Genomic DNA, 16,769 nt, shown 5'->3' with positions numbered 1-16,769 from the left:
GTGTATAATTGTCGTTCCTAAAAGAAGATGGAAAGTTTGTTCAACTCCAGCGAAGCTTGGATACAGGGTCAGTCACCGGCAAAGTATAAATAATTATCAAATTTTTATGTTTTTGGTCCGATACTACTTTCAGGCTCCGTTTGACTACGAAATTGAAGGTTTTAGATGATATTTACATTTTTCTTGAACATGTTGAATAAGCTTCTTTTAAAAAAACCCATTTTGCTGAAGTGTAACAATATTAAGATTGTTTGTATTCACACTTTCTACATACTTTCTTCACTGTATTTTCTGGTTAAAGATCGTGTAAATATCATACTTAAATAAATTAGTTTGTATCGTTAAATTGCCATTTATATCAAGCACGTACGAATACTTGTTGATATATATTCAAACAGACATTTACTTGATTATAGTTTATCTGGGATTTTTTTTTATAAATCATATCTTAGTTAGAATTACGCCATTTCGATTTAACAGTCGTAATATTTTCCGAATGATAACACAGCAAAGCAATTGGCCAATTTTACCCTTTAACACTGCATGCATAATTAACCAAGTTGAGGACTTCGCTCTTCTGAAAATCATCAAACGATTAAAGCATTGACGATGGAAGGTCGTTATATTACTACGTTATTCTTCATTATACAAAATGGATTTTTTGCACTGGTAAGTGATTTAATATGTTAGTTCAAACTCTTTTTATCTTTAAATTATAATTAGAGGAAAATTTACTCATGACAAAGACAAAAGATTTTGTTTTAAAATAGTTGATAAAAGAAGTTTTCTTTTTTGCAATGTTAAAAGAGAAAACTTTTAAATCGGTACCATATAATTTGAATGGACACGTTTGTGCATGCACCTCATTCTTTTAAATTTATTTTGCATTTAACCATATTTTTTTTTGTTCAATTAAAGTTTTCTTAGGAGTCTTTGTATAAACAAATAAGATAAAAACTGGCGTATCAATAATACATTTTGTGTTGATAGGTTGCTCTCTGTTTACTCTTGCACCACATCTCTTTTATCAAATTCTACATACATCAAAATTGTTTTTTGTCTCATTGTAACTGCCTTTGATATTATTATGGTTTTTCCAAAGAACTGCCAACCCTTCCAGAGGACCCTAGATCAACCTTGGTTTATGATGGGGAGCATGCATGTTACTCAGTCTTTAGTTTTTTATGTACTTGTTTTGTGTATTTGTGCATTTGCTTATTTTTTTACGTTTTTACATGGCATTGTCAGTTTTTTTGTCATAGCGTTCTTCATTTTTTCCATTGGCGTTGTTTGTTTTTGTCATTGCGTTATATGTTTTTCATTTGTTTTTTGCAATCGCGCGGTGCGTTTTTCTTCGACTTGAGTTTTGAATTTCATCATGGCCTTCGATCCAGTTTTTTATTACTGTGTCAATTTTTTGTATTCTGTTACAGATCTGCATTTTCGGTTTGTAATGTATCTGTGATGTACTACAAACACTATTGGTAGAAAGTTCTAACAATTTTAAAGAAATGTCATGATTCTGGTTAATCTTGTTTGCATCGTTAGCTAGAGATAATTCAAGACTAGGGTTAGATTTCTGTCTATCATTAGCTCCACACAGTTTAAATAAACGTCTTGAACCAAATCCCAAACAAAGTGAAGGCATTGAAAACACATTAGCTTGAACTTGGTATTTTACCAAAATGTAATACTGATAAGTCTGAACTAGATAACATGTAAACAATTTACGTCAGTTCTTATCGTCTCGGATTTTTTTCTTGTAAATATTTATTTAAGAACACCAGCCTTGTCCTAGATATATATACGTACGTGCAGTATATTAAGAATCACGACTTTTTTGCCTGAATAATGCCTGTACGATACATTCGAAAATACTTTTATTTTGCATAAAGAATGTGTTCAATCAGTAAATATAATGTTATCCAGATAAAATTCTATACTATTTATTTTAGTGATTAAGTTTTATGTACATATTGTATCGATAGTTTTACAGGACGACAAGAAGTTGTTTACTGGTCATCATAAATGCACCCTTCGTCCATTTGTCCCTTAAAAAGTTTAAAAACAAAATCCCATACTATACGTTTATATATAAATCATAATGGAGAGAAATATTTGTAGTATTTGATGTTTAAGTGTGAAGGTGTATTAATCAGTTGAAATTAGCTTTCAACTAGTATATACTTACTGCAGCTACTCTCAGAGTGGTACCTTGTGTTTTTTCCTTCTTTTTGTTAGGTCTCTTGTGTCAGTACCTTTCCGACTGATTTTAACCTTTAGTCTTGTTTGTGCTGTTTCACCGTTGTCAGCACTGATAAAGGCATCTTCGCTAGACAAGCTACGATCCAATCCCTCCTCTTCCTTGGATAGCGATGATGAGATTAGGAGGAACTTCGAGAAAGACTGAGCAAGCATGCTGATATCACCTTTCCAAGTTAGAAGTCTATGATTTTCGTGTATTGTTTTAGCATAAATCAAGCAGACAGAAACCTTCGTTTATTTGTTTTTTTTTAAAACTTATTTCACATCTTGTCATGGAGTGTATTTCATAGTTAATTATACAGTTCGGGTTTTGTTCATTGGAAAAATCTATAATAATATTTTCAGAATGCTGAGCTTATTCGCTGCTCGATAAAATATCAATCTCGGTCGCGTCGTTTACTCTACGAAAATCTGAAATTTTACAGTATAAATATACTGCTGATGACTCATATAGCACATTAAAAAAAATCGTTTGCTCCCCATTATATAGAAAATAAACATGTGACTTCAAACTAACTGTTTTTGAAATGTTACAAAAAGCTTAAAATCCTCTAAAATTTCACTCATATCTGTGATTTTATAAATGAAATAGTACTAAAATAAGTACAAACTGTAAATAGTTAGTCCAACCACCAAGTTTGCTCTGGAATAAGTTCATGGAAACGTTTTTTCAGTGATTGTGTTTTATATCTCTCTTTCATTAACACTTTGATATATATTTTACAGGCAATATCTCCGGAGATTCTCCGATCTGCTATGAATACTCCGGACTTTCTGCATAACTTCGTACGCATGCCAGACGGATCACGTCTCAACGTTTCCAGTAAGTTGAAGACCTTTGTGGCTATGATTTCATTACATTGATTTCACATTTATTCTCTATAAATTTACAAAGAGCCCGATTTAGGGGGGACTCGGGAGCGGAGTCTCCATTATGATGTTACATATATGATAAATGCATAGAACTTTTACAACTATCACTCTTAATGTTGGCTTGCCAGGGGTGTGTCCCTTTTTCAAAATCTGGATTCGAAACTGGGATAGACAAGATAAAATAATTGAAATTGATCAAACCAGTTCAACCATTGGCAAGTTAAACAAGAATTATTTAAGTGGAAGATCAGAATTAATAATCAGTACATGGATTCTGGCATGCATGTCGGTTTATGTTTTTCATGTGGTTCTTACATGAATTATTTAATAATACATATATCAAACACTTGACCATATTATGTTTTTGTTTCAGACTTGGTGCATGAAGATGGCAACACTGACGCTATGCACATAAGTGGAGGTAGTACTTTAACACTGAATAGTTATATACAATTTTTATGTCATATGATTTGTTCTGACACTGATAATTATAAATTATGATGAATTGTTAACTTGACATTTTGTGTCCGTTGATAAAGTAACAAAGTTATTAGAGTCTAAATACAATGCTATGTGTTAATGATATTGTCTATAAAGTAACACAATGATTAATATCTGAGTCGTAAATTTCTCATATATAATGGAAATATCATTAAAGAAAAGTGCTGCCTTTTACCACTGATCTTAGGAAGTTTAAACGATTAAACTATACATGACACAAAGAGAACCACATTATTCAAATTAGATAAGAATTCAAAATGTTTGATATTACAGTCGGAACTGCTAGGTTGGCGTCTTATGATCGCTGTGAACCACGCTTTGTGACAGTTATGTTACCGAAAGATATGGACTCTAATGTTTTGTTATGGCCTCCATGTACACGTATTGAGAGGTGTTCAGGATGTTGTCCCTCAGACGTGTTGGTCTGTGAGCCAGTACAAACAGAATTAGTCACTTTCAGGGTATATATTATATCTAATCAGTCACTTTCAGGGTATATATTATATCTAATTAGTCACTTTCAGGGTATATATTATATATAATTAGTCACTTGTAGGGTTTATATTATATCTGTTATATAGGATAGCGGAATGTGATTAAATGTCAATTAAGTATTCTCAATAACAAACATATAAATAACCTTGAGCCTTTATTTTTACTTGGAATCGACCATACATCTTATCCCGCTGGAATTATTTGCACCTGTCCTAAGTCAGGAATCTGATGCTCAGTGGTTGTCGTCTGTTTATGTGGTTCATAAGTGTTTCTTGTGTTTCGTTTTTATATAGATTAGACCGTTGGTTTTCCCGTTTGAATGGTTTTACACTAATAATTTTTAGGGCCCTTTATAGCTTGCTATTCGGTGTGAGTCAAAGCTCCGTGTTGAAGGTCGTACCTTGACCTATAATGGTTTACTTTTATAAATTGTGACTTGGATGGAGAGTTGTCTCATTGGCACTAATATCACACCTTCCTATATCTATGTTCCAAGTGCTATGGCAGCAGTTTTTGACCATCCTTAAGTTACATTGATTGAATTTTTCTAAAATGTATAAATGAAGAGACCATAAAAGACGAAATTATTCAAACGGAAAAAGTATTCAAACATACTAATGTTTCAATACCACACTTGATCAAGAACATTGTATTAGATTGAGATTGCCAGGTCTCATAAATGATGTAATGTCAATCTACTAGTTACTCTAAACTATTTGAACTGAATATTTACAGGTAATCAAAAACATAATGCCATACCAGGGTTCTCCCGAGTTCCAGTATGGTGGAATGAAGGAAGTCACTGTAGAGAGACATACAAAGTGTGACCAACGATGTCGTGTCAAGGCTCATCACTGCAACCCAAATATCCACGACTATTTAGAAAGGGACTGTAGATGTCGTTGTAAAAATCGTGTAACATGTGCATCATCTAAACATATTTGGCGGGAAAACAACTGCAAATGTGAATGTGTACAGAAAAAGCCATGTACTGGATTTGCTCGCTTTGATGAGTCGACTTGCGAGTAAGTAGTTGCTTAAAGATAGGTTACAACTCATAATCAGATATATAGAGTGACTCAAATTAATATTTAGAAAAAGGGAAAAAGGTTGTTATAGTTATCTATGGTTAGTAAGCATTGCTTACAGATATTTATCGACCAGAGCACTATAATGTTTGAACTTTAGCTTGCACTATAGTACAAAGGACAAGGAAAACACGAACTAGATTAAAAGTGTAGTGAAGAATACAATAAAGGACTTAAAGGACAATAAAATTGAGAATCGAAATGGGGAATATGCCAGGGGGACAACCACCTGACCAAAGAGCAGACAACAACCGAAGGCCACCAATGGGTCTTCAACGCAACGAGAAATTCCCACATCCGGAGGTGGTCCTTAGCTGGCCCCTAAATAAAATTGTGTACTAGTTCAGTGCACATAGACGTCACAATATATTCCAAAACATATAAAAATGAACTAAAATTAAAACATAATACAAGACTTACAAAGGCTTAAGGCTCTTGACTTGGGACATGCGGAAAAATGCGGCAGGATTAAACATGTTTTGTAAGTTCTCAACCCTCTTCCTATACCTCTAGCCAATGTAGAATAAAGAAACCCATAGCAATACGCACAGTAAAACTCAGTTTAAAAGAAAAGCTTATATTATCGTCTTAATTTTAAAACTAATTTGTTACCCAATTTCTATAATTTCAGTTATATCGAAGGTATTGTGTACCTTTTCACAATATTTTATAATACAGCATTGATTGATTATCGTACATTTCTAATCTGTTAAAACTGCCATTGTCGTTTCCCCGGACTTTCAGATAAACTATTGACACGTCTATCCTTCCGGAAATCTATCAATTTCCCACTGACTTTCCTGAATTACATAATAAATAGTACAAGGGACAGGTGAACGTTGAAAGAATAAAGAGATGGCCACGAATGCAGACAGATGACAAGTCATTATCGTTACTTGACCATCAGTTGACCATTGACAAACGAATGAATGAGTAATTGGATAATGGAATATTACGGTTCCATTATAAGGACAAAGATAAAGTTGAAATCTTGTATTGATATCACGCAGGAAAATCAACAATCCAATTACTGTTACTTGTTCTTTACAATATCACTTCGATATATCCTAAAAAGACTCCGAGGATAGAAACATGTCCATCGTAGACAAATACCTAAACATATGAAATGTGTTGGTGCTATTTTTAAAAGCCGGCAAAGATGTTTCTTAATCATGTTAATTTGATGACCATTTCTTTGAACTAGTATAATGTTTGTCAAGAAACAAAAGTAAAACATCTTCCATGTTCAACCCGAATATCACTGCTAGTTTTATTTTATCTACCTTAAACTTTTCAGAAGAATTTGAAAACTTTTTTTAATAACCATTGAAGTTTCTATTTTTATCAAAATATTGCTATTTTGGGTATTGATATTCGTTCTTTGGTCTTTTTTTGGTGTTTTGTATAAAAATGGGAATTTAAGGTAATGAATAAAACAAATAAGAATAATGAGGTGTAGTGAATGTAAGCAGATAACTCACCGTATTATTATTATTATTATTTTCATGCCCCACCTACGATAGTAGAGGGGCATTATGTTTTCTGGTCTGTGCGTCCGTTCGTCCGTCTGTCTGTCCGTTCGTTCGTCCGTTCGTTCGTCCGTCTGTCCCGCTTCAGGTTAAAGTTTTTGGTCAAGGTAGATTTTGATGAAGTTGAAGTCCACAACTTGAAACTTGGTATACATGTGCCCTATGATATTATCTTTCTAATTTTAATGCCAAATTAGAGAATTTATTCCAATTTCACGGTCCACTAAACATAGAAAATGATAGTGCGAGTGGGGCATCCGTGTACTGTGGACACATTCTTGTTTGATGATCTTTACGAATTTAAGCAAAATAACTTAAATATTTTTTTGTGCATTTACAGATGCGCCTTGCGCCAGACTATCATGAGCGAAATGACTGATGCAGAAAGAGAAGAGTTGAGAAATATTCTGTCCGGAAACGAACGACCAGAACCGACGACGACAACGACAACGACTACGCCAGCACCAACAGGGTGTCCTTCTATGCATTGCATTGCTGGATGGGCCCCGAGAAGATTTGGTACCACTTGTAGATGTTTTCCTAGTTTCGGATGAGGCCGGCGTCGACGTAGAGAAACGTAGATAATTCCTAAATGACAATCTGTGTGATTTAAAACAAAATATGCAAAAAGGCATTGGGTTTCACATGATTGCAAATCTTTTGACACACATGTCTTTCCTTTTTTAACACCAAAAGGGTAATATAATTGTTCATTTATTCAGTATATTCTTCTCTGTGTATGACGTTTATGGACGCCACTTTGAGATTGAAAACATTTTATGCAAATAAATTAAAAAAAAAGTTTTATTTATTATGTTTTTCTCTATAAAGATAGATAAAAGAAGATGTGGTATGAGTGTCAATGAGACAACCTTCCGTCCAAGTCACAATTTATAAAAGTAAACCATTATAGGTCTCTTTGTCTTCCGATGAAGGAAATATTTCACTGTAAGTACACTCCATCTTCTGTGATAGATAATTTTAAACCAAAACGTTGATATGATGACTTGGGTATAGTGACAAAAGGAAGGACGATTTTTAAGTATGCACCGATCTTGAACTTTACAATTTTCATATACCAGCGAATTTTATAAACAAAATAATAAATCGAAATGATCCGCACACATATACAGTTAAAGGAACGAAAATGAGTAGAAAAAGCATGAAATGACATTCGCTGTCAAATTCATGCTTATATATCTGACTCGGATTCTCCTATATGATTTACAACATACTAAACCGTATATTGACATTACAAAAGAAAAAAAAAACCCCTGCAATCTATGGAATCGTTATAGTGCTTCAGCATTTCGTATTTACTGCAGACAAGGTGCCATCCAATAAAAGAGGGGCAAAATACACCAAAGAGACATTCAAACAGATAAGTCGAGAACAAAACTGACAACGCTATTGCAAAAAAGAAAGACGACAAAAAGACATTATACAATATAAAAAAGAAGATGTGGTATGATTGCCAATGAGACAACTGTCCACAAAAGACCAATCCGACACAGACATTAACAACTCAGTATAGATCACCGTACGGCCTTCAAAAATTTACAAAGCCCATACCACAAAGTCAGCTATAAAAGGCCGCGATATAAAGACAATGTAAAACAATTCAAACGAGGAAAATAACGGCCTTATTTATATAAAACAATGAACGAAAAACAAATATATAACGCATAAACAAACGACAACCACTGAATTACAGGATCCTGACTTTGGACAGGCACAAACATAAATAATGTGGCGGGGTTAAACATGTTAGCGGGACCCCCCCCCCCTCCTAACCTGGGACAGTGGTATAACAGTACAACATAAGAACGAACTATAAAAAATCAATTGAAAAAGGCTTAACTCATCAGATGGACAAAAGTACAAGTGGACGTGGCCGGGTACTTGTACATCCCGACACAAAAAGACACAATGAACAGATCTGAGAGTGCTCGCAGTTATCTGATAGCTAGTTCAAAGCCACTAACAACTGATAAAAAACATCATGCATCTAAGACAAAACTATCAATCCGTACTACACATCCAACATCCATTGGATTTAGTGTAAAGACGTCATAAACAGCCAGAGAAAAACATGACCTTGTGCAATGTCAAGTTACAGGTATCGACAGATTGAAAAATGACAGGATTGTGTTTACGACAATTGGAACATATCCATCGTTATCTGTGAAACAGATATTCATTAACAGTCAACCAACTCGTGATTACGTCCTTAAAATTTTCGAAGGGTAGATTTCAACTTCGCCACTTGGAAATTTCTATATTCTACAAAATATAAATACAATGTGGTATGCGTGCCAATAAGACAGCTCTCAATGTATTTTTATCAATAGATGAAATTGAGAATGGAAATGGGGAATGTATCCAAGAGACAACAACCCGACCAAAGAGCAGAAAACAGCCGCAGGACACCAATGGGTCTTCAACACAACGAAAAAATCCCTTACCCAGATGCGTGCTTCAGCTTACCCCAAGACTTAATATGCTTTTAACATCACAATTGGATTTGATAGTTTTAAGAGTTTTACCCATTAAGTGAAACAAATACACGGGACATTGGTGCTACTTATAATAAAAATAATTTCCCGATGAAAAAACAATTTTCAGCCTGGTTTCCAGTCTCATCATCAATAATATTACCATTCAAATTAATGACCAAATAAGTATTGCAAACCGGAAGTCGGAATCATTGAATAATTTTATGTATAAATGAATTGAAATTCGATGAAAAAAGGTGTAGTATTGTTTCTAAAGTAGTTCAAATAAAATCTTCCTAAATCACTGCATTTCCCCTTAGAAACAATACGACCCTTTACACTTAAGTAGCCACTTGAAACAAGGAAAGGTAAGCTACATTGTTATAAAAAAAAAAGATATACTAATTACGAAATTGTATAAAATGATTCAATTAAGGGGAACACAATCAATGGTTCATGGAAACCATTAGTCTGCATGTAAGCTGACCTTTTTCGATTTTCGATTACTCAAGGTTTGAAAAATTAGCCTTTATTCTCTCTGATAGATTTTATATTTAATATTGATTTAAGAAATTAAACACATAACACATACTTTTAAATGCATTCAAATGTCTTCTCCTTTTTTTTATTCAAAATTTAGTCATATAAAACTCATACGCCGAACTGACAACCACAGGAATGCTTCTTACCTGTCATATAAAGAAAATGTACTGCATCAGAGAGACACGGTTAGTAACAATTGGATTACAAATGAAATAAAATCAGAAATGTCAAACCAAAATTAGTATTAATTCATACTGAAAACTGGTCATAGATTTTGTTTGAATTTTCATGTTTCAATGTTTAATGTAACTGTCTTCATGCGCGATGTATATGTTTGTTTTCATTCGCCAGAAAATAAAAATCACAAATGAAGCTGTAAATATAGATGTAAACTATTTTTGCTGTATGAAAATATGTTGTTGCATCAATTGTTTTCCACAGCACATCGTTTTCTGCATGGTCTAGCGAACAGAGTATCGATGCTTCATTGTGTTTTCAAAGGGTTTCTATAATATTGTTTTATGAGGAAGCTTACTGAGATACAGAATGCCCTAGAGCATACTCATGCACGTCTGTGCTTAAACGTTACCTATTCCAATTAGATTTCTATAAAGTATAACTTTGGAATTTTAAATGTCTATAGATGCTAGTCTCAGTTGCTAGACTTTGAGTATCAAGTATCCTGGTTCCCGGTACAGTTCAGTTTCAGTTCAGTTTCTTGTTACTGTATATTCCACAATTAATTGTGGAGCACTACCAAAAGGGTATAATTTTAGCATTTATATACACCTTAAAACATAAGAAAACATTTAATTATATACAGATGACTGAATTTGGTTATAATAATCATTAAATAATAAATATCACAATGCATTCATTGGATTATCATAATGAAGTTGTTTCTATAATATAGCTTTCCAGGGTAAATACTGAATATTACGATCGGGAACCAGTCTGAGTATTTAGTTGTTGTGTGGGACGTTAAAATCCCCGAACTAACTAATTGTTAACACTGCGGTTAGATAATCAAAATACTTTTTTAAGGAAAAACACAAGGAAGGTCTCTTTATCTTGAAACGACATACAAGGAAAAACTTCACTTTCACTGCAATAGCCAACGACACAATCTCGTTTTGAAAGTTTCTTTCAACAGAAATGTTGCAGACGACAGCATGTCTAGTATCTTTATATTTGGTGCACTCGATACCTATAGATAATTTGCGATCGTCGACTACTCAAGAGGTTTTACACAGATTTGAACGTATGGCGGACGGGTCACCTTTCAATATTTCCAGTAAGTTTCAAGTACAAAATTCATTCAGTTTTTTAATTTGATATGCTTTTTTTTTGTATTTAAAAAAATACTGTATATATTGGTTGAAGTTCATACACAAGTTTATATATACCATATTATAAAATATTATTAAATTGAATGGGTAAATGACCAAAAAGGAGTTTTAGATATTGCTTCCTCGAAAAATCATAAATATATAAGACACAAAAACTAAGAATAGGGATTTCCAATAAAATGTTTTAATATTTTGATCTTTCTACATTACAGCTGCAAAGTATCCTTTAGCAACGCTTGACCGTTGTGAACCACATTTTGAGACAATATCGTTACCAAAGGACATGGATCCACAAATTGTAATACACCCGCCATGCACAAGAATCGAGAGATGTCCCGATTGTACTTCTCTGGATATGTTGGTGTGTGAGCCCACAAAAACAGAAACAGTTACTTTTATGGTAACAATGTTAAAGTATACTAAAAATATCTTAAGTCGTTTCTCGCCTGGTTTATCTTAAATATAGTTTTACCTGCTTGACAACGTAGATCACTTAAAAATATTTGTAAAATATTTGTTTGTTTTTATTGTAGCGCTATAAAACCAGGTTCAACACATCATTTTATACGTAAGAAAATGACTGTCCCAAGCCATAAATATGGCAGTTGTTATCCATTCGTTTGATTGTTTGAGCGTTAGATTTTGCCATTCGTTTAGGGACTTTCCGTTTTGAAGTTTCCTCGGATTTCAGCTAGCCTTAAACTTTCGCCAAACCCCAGTTTGTATTATCAGATAATACATCGATGAAACCTTAAGTCACAGTCTTTAGTACTTATGTACTTAGTACGAGAGCCAGGCGATTTTCAATATATGTACCTTATCACTGTATTAACTCAAAAACATATCTTTCATAGATTTGAAACCTAAATCTCGACAGATTTTAAGGGACAATTCACCTTATTCACACAAAATGAAAATAAAATATAATTGCTGAAAGACCACAACAGGGTACAACATCAACCATTAACACTGACTCATTCGTAATAAAACCCAGACCCAGACATGCAAATAAGAAGAGTTGACTTAAAGTTATTTTTATACGTTATTTGGCGAAAGTTGTGTCATTGGTTATCATACAACATCTTCTCATTATTATATATAAAAAAATCAAGAAAAAAAACCCCACGACTAGGCACATGCAAAAAATATGTTTATGTTAGACAAGTTTTATGTAGCACAAACCTACCCCTCCCGTTAGCCTGTCTAGACTTAATGTCACAAAAAATATATATACATAACAGCACAATGCAGCTACCAACAGGATGATTTCTAACTTTGACCACGAAATAAAAAAAGTAAAATAATTTGGAAAGCAGCCAGTGTAAAAATTTGCTCGCTACTATAGGAAGCTAACTTAGGTGCCTACAGCTGTTGATTGGACAATAACGGTTAAGTTAGCGGTTTTGTTTCTATGTTAAGAATATGCAAGTAACTCTGTTGGCATACATTTGTGGATAATTTTGCAAATTTTTTAATGGTTAATATTTTTTTCAACTGCATGTTTCATTTTTGACAATTTTATCTGTTTAAGGTGACTTTACTCGGGAATTAAAACTAAGTAGCTTTTATTTGTGTTGCAACTGAGTACTTTATATCGAGTAATGTCTTACGCTGGTTTCTTAAAAATATAGCTATTGATCGATTCTAGTTGTATATTTTCAGATAAATTTATTAAAAAAAAACCAAACTGAACATCTTTAAGAAAAGTTGAAACTAGATTACTTTTCTAATTAAGGAATGACTGTAATATTTTTTTTCTGTCTATAAAGAGGGGGGGGCAAGGGGGGTCCCAATAACAGCAAAACAGCAAATTGATTTGGCCTATAACAGATAACAAGGAATTAAAATGGACAAAAACAGATAACAGTAAATGAAATATTAAAATAAGTCGGGACCTTGACAAATCCAGTATTTCTTATTACGGGTATAATCCTTTGTAATGAATTCCATTTTCTATGAACATGTTTTTAAAATTATGTATCTTGAATATGTTTACTACTCAATATATTTATTATTTAACCAATTTGCATAAAACTTTTGGAAATTGTTTATATCTATTGATGTGAGCTCCCCTTCGTATTTCATAAATTTCAGATTTTAAGTTTCTGATTAATGGGGTTTTATCCAATAAAAATGGTGTTTTTTTTTCAGTTTTCTGAAAATATCTCAAAAATCCTTTCACAAATTTGCAAGGAATTTTGGTGAATTGTTACTATCTATTGACATGAGCTCCCTTTCAATTTTTATAAATTTTAGATTTTACGTTTCCGAGTTAGTTTCCGAGTTAAGGGGTTTTGTTAATTAATAAGGAGGGATTTTCCAGTTTTGGGACTTTATAGCTATTGTTGTAAGCGCCCTTTCTATTTTCATTAATTTTAGATTTTATGTTATTGAGTTAAGGGGTTTTATTTATTAAAAAAGGTGGTATTTTCCAGTTTTCGGTCAATAACTCAAAAATGTTTTCAGCTGTTCGCATGAAACTTTGGTGTATTGTTTATATATATTGACTGAAGCTCCCTTTCAATTTTTATAAATATCTGATATGACATGAAGAAGTTATCGAATATTTCAAAAAAGGCGACGGGCGTATCATGCGCTTATTGCGTAGCTGTTTATTTGTTATAGAATACTTTTTTTCAGCATTTATTTTTATACAGTTATAGAAACTCACACATGCTTGTTATTTGAATAGCGTGTAATAAAATTGAGAATGGAAATGAGGAATATGTCAAATTTAAGAGACAAAAATGATATCAAGTAAAAATTCAAGGGCTGTAATGGTATTCAATTCACATAGTTCTTGTGTTTGTTGCTACTAAAAAATGACCTAAAAGAGTTTGAATATATATATTCGCATTCTGACTTTTTCTTAATGCCTATTTAATGAGGTGTGTGAATTTTTCTTAATAAGACAATGAGGCAAAGTGGTCAGTATATAGGGTAGAAAAATCAAAAGCACCAATTATAAGCATGCAATTTATCAAGTACCTCGAACCAATTTTGACACTCCAAAAGTAATTTATTTCATAATTTTCAAAAGCTCAATTTGAACAATTTTTTGTCAGGCTTTTGATTGGACCAAGTGTACTAGTAAGTAGAATACATAGTTTAGTAGGGGAGCAATGGCTTGAAGACGAAATAAATCCTTGTTTGTAATGAGCTATGTGCTGCTTCTGGACCCAGTACATGGTTGGAACTTTCATTGTACAATGTGTTTGGTTCTGCATTGAAAAGAATCACAGAGCTGAGTCAATGAATCATATTATATAAAAGGTTAACTGGTTGTAAGGACCTAGTCCTTAATTGAGATTCTTGTCAGATATTCCTTGCCATATGTTTTTCTTTTTGTCATATTAATAATTGTTCTGATTTAATATGTTGGTACGGGAAACAAGGAACATTATCCTCATACAAAAAAATAAGATAATTCTAAATACATGTTCCAAAAAAAAAATGGAATTTATTACAAAGGATAATCATAAGATATACTGGAATTGTCCTGGACCTCACTTCTGTAATGGGTATATGTTAATAGAATCCTTCTCCGAATACGGGACCAACATATTACTAGTGGTAGATCCCAATGTCCAATGATCTTCAATTTCTACCGAATATTGGCTGTCAAAAAAATGCTAACATTCCAATTTTCAATAACAGTTAACAGCAAATACATTCTCACAATAACAGATAACAAAAAAACTAAAAGCCCAATAACAGCTAACAATGAATAAGACAATAACAGCTAACAGCAAATATATTTTCAAAATAACAGATAACAAAGAATCAAATAGCCCCATAACAGCATAACAGTTAAACCCCTTGCCCCCCCTCTATAAAGAAATAACATAAAAAATTTGGTGCACACTGAATAACGCGCGTAAGGGATATTTATCAGTATGCATCACAACTTTTATGTTATTTCGAATCACAGAAAAAAATATTACAGTCATTTCTTATAATTCAATTCTAGATTTCATTTAAAACCGTAGAAAACCATGAAAAAAACGTTGATGACGTCACGGTCACATGACTAAATTATGTCTATGGGCTGTCTAACGTCAGCCAATCAGAAGACGCGTTACATCTAAAATCAAATTATTACTTCTTATGCTTTAGGTATTATCTGAATGACGTTTACCCGATATACAGTTTTAGTTATTGTTTTTTTTCTTCATATCATCTTCCTGACATTGATCCGATATATTTCATTAGTTTAACGTTATAACCATAACAAATATTTAATTTTCGTGTTATCGAAATAGTAATTACCATTTGTAGGTTCTTAAGTTTCGATTGGAATCTGCCGAATTCAGTTTTATTGGAACTAAAGAAGTTCAGGCTGTGAGACATCTAAAATGTGAACAACGATGTCGTGTAAAGGCTACGGACTGTAACCAAGGTATACACACATATATCGAAAGAGACTGTAGATGTCAATGTAAAGTACGCCAAACGTGTGCGTCAGCAAAACACATTTGGCGGGAAAGCAAGTGCATGTGTGAATGCGTACAGACAAAACAATGCAGGGGATTTGCTAGGTTTAATGAATCCAAATGCGAGTAAGTATAAAAATACGAACATCTTGAAAGTAAAAAAGTTACCTAATGGGACTATAGATAAACAAGCCGAAAAGAAAAACACACAACATGGTGACAAAATAAAAACGAAAAGACAAACAACTGTCATCAAAACACTACTGGTAAATTTAAGATTGAGCTACACGAGCCCCGCTAAAAAAGAGGGTTTAGTCAGGTGCTTCGGAATGACCTGCAACCTCTGCTTAGAGACAGAAGAAACTTAACCGAAACAACACATACTTCAGACACATACTTAGTGCTACTCGCATTATAATCGTATATAGTTGTTTTGGTGTGTGTATTATAATTTTGTAAACATATTCGATGAAGAATTTTCGTGTGCTTACATTACAAAAATTGTTAGAATGGTCCTATTTCTCCAAAAATTATATATATATATACTTGTATTACAGGTGTGATCTTGCTAAAGGTACCAGATGGAATGTCAAAGGAAAAGAAAAATCACTTGGAAATCATTATTGGAACAGAAATGTATAGGGAGACATGACGTAATACAAACACACAGTAGATAGAAATAAAGATATTTTAGATATTTGTATTAGTTTTATGATAAATACTACTTGCCTTCATTAGGAATGCCCCCTTCTACCCCCAGGAGAAGAAAAACACGTCGCACATGATACATAGGTACTTAAGGTGCTTTTCAATTAATATTAGCAAACGGAACGTATAAATTGATGAGCAAAAACCATTTACGGTCAACTTTGCCTGAGGGAGTTGGACTCGTAGTTTATTTACATTATTGAATCAATACATACATATCAGTCAAACTAAGTCCTGTTTTATATTTTCCATGTGTTCCCAGTTGTTTATTAAACTTTTCCTTAACAGTCAGTTGTTAGATGATGGTTTGCATTACATTTGTTATTTACGAATCAGTTATTACTGTTTACCTTATATACAGTCACGCACGTTTTTGTTTTGTTCTTTTATTAAAGTTTCTCAGCTCGAACATGTGATGGCCAACGTTCTAAGAAGAGGTCGTAGTTAAGGTCACTCGTTCAAAGAAATATTGGCGAATTAGTGTACGGGA

General features: G+C 33.0%; 2 protein-coding genes across 3 annotated transcripts; both read left to right on the top strand.

The window, feature by feature from the left end:
• The first annotated feature begins 255 nt into the window (after nt 1-255).
• Nucleotides 256-7,558, top strand: LOC139484683 (uncharacterized). The gene is made up of 6 exons (XM_071268546.1): nt 256-669; nt 2,992-3,088; nt 3,512-3,559; nt 3,913-4,100; nt 4,870-5,159; nt 7,092-7,558. The coding sequence occupies exons 1-6, from the start codon at nt 610-612 to the stop codon at nt 7,303-7,305; spliced, it is 897 nt and encodes a 298-aa protein (XP_071124647.1). The 5' UTR covers nt 256-609; the 3' UTR covers nt 7,306-7,558.
• A 3,187-nt stretch (nt 7,559-10,745) lies between these two features.
• On the top strand, nt 10,746-16,240 carry LOC139486874 (uncharacterized). Of its 2 annotated transcripts, none has more exons than XM_071271937.1 (4): nt 10,746-11,083; nt 11,351-11,538; nt 15,417-15,537; nt 16,129-16,240. In XM_071271937.1, exons 1-4 carry the CDS (start codon nt 10,945-10,947, stop codon nt 16,221-16,223), a joined length of 543 nt encoding a protein of 180 aa, XP_071128038.1. In that variant the 5' UTR covers nt 10,746-10,944; the 3' UTR covers nt 16,224-16,240. The 2 variants fall into 2 exon arrangements, with proteins under 2 accessions (XP_071128038.1, XP_071128037.1); XM_071271936.1 differs by having other exon boundaries at nt 15,417-15,697.
• Nucleotides 16,241-16,769: the final 529 nt, after the last annotated feature.

This window comes from Mytilus edulis, chromosome 8, assembly GCF_963676685.1.
Source record: "Mytilus edulis chromosome 8, xbMytEdul2.2, whole genome shotgun sequence".
In the NCBI taxonomy this organism is placed as follows: domain Eukaryota; kingdom Metazoa; phylum Mollusca; class Bivalvia; order Mytilida; family Mytilidae; genus Mytilus; species Mytilus edulis.
The sequence above is the reverse complement of the archived record's forward strand: the minus strand, read 5'-3'. Positions and strand labels throughout refer to the sequence as shown.

What these genes read in the sequence shown, in the direction of transcription:
- LOC139484683 (XM_071268546.1), top strand. Translation starts at nt 610, where the DNA reads ATGGAAGGTCGTTATATTACTACGTTATTCTTCATTATACAAAATGGA. An exon ending in CGCTATGCACATAAGTGGAG is followed by an intron (nt 3,560 to 3,912) that starts GTAGTACTTTAA and finishes TTGATATTACAG; the next exon opens with TCGGAACTGCTAGGTTGGCG. An exon ending in CAGAATTAGTCACTTTCAGG is followed by an intron (nt 4,101 to 4,869) that starts GTATATATTATA and finishes GAATATTTACAG; the next exon opens with GTAATCAAAAACATAATGCC.
- LOC139486874 (XM_071271936.1), top strand. Translation starts at nt 10,945, where the DNA reads ATGTTGCAGACGACAGCATGTCTAGTATCTTTATATTTGGTGCACTCG. An exon ending in CAGAAACAGTTACTTTTATG is followed by an intron (nt 11,539 to 15,416) that starts GTAACAATGTTA and finishes TACCATTTGTAG; the next exon opens with GTTCTTAAGTTTCGATTGGA. An exon ending in TTTAATGAATCCAAATGCGA is followed by an intron (nt 15,698 to 16,128) that starts GTAAGTATAAAA and finishes CTTGTATTACAG; the next exon opens with GTGTGATCTTGCTAAAGGTA.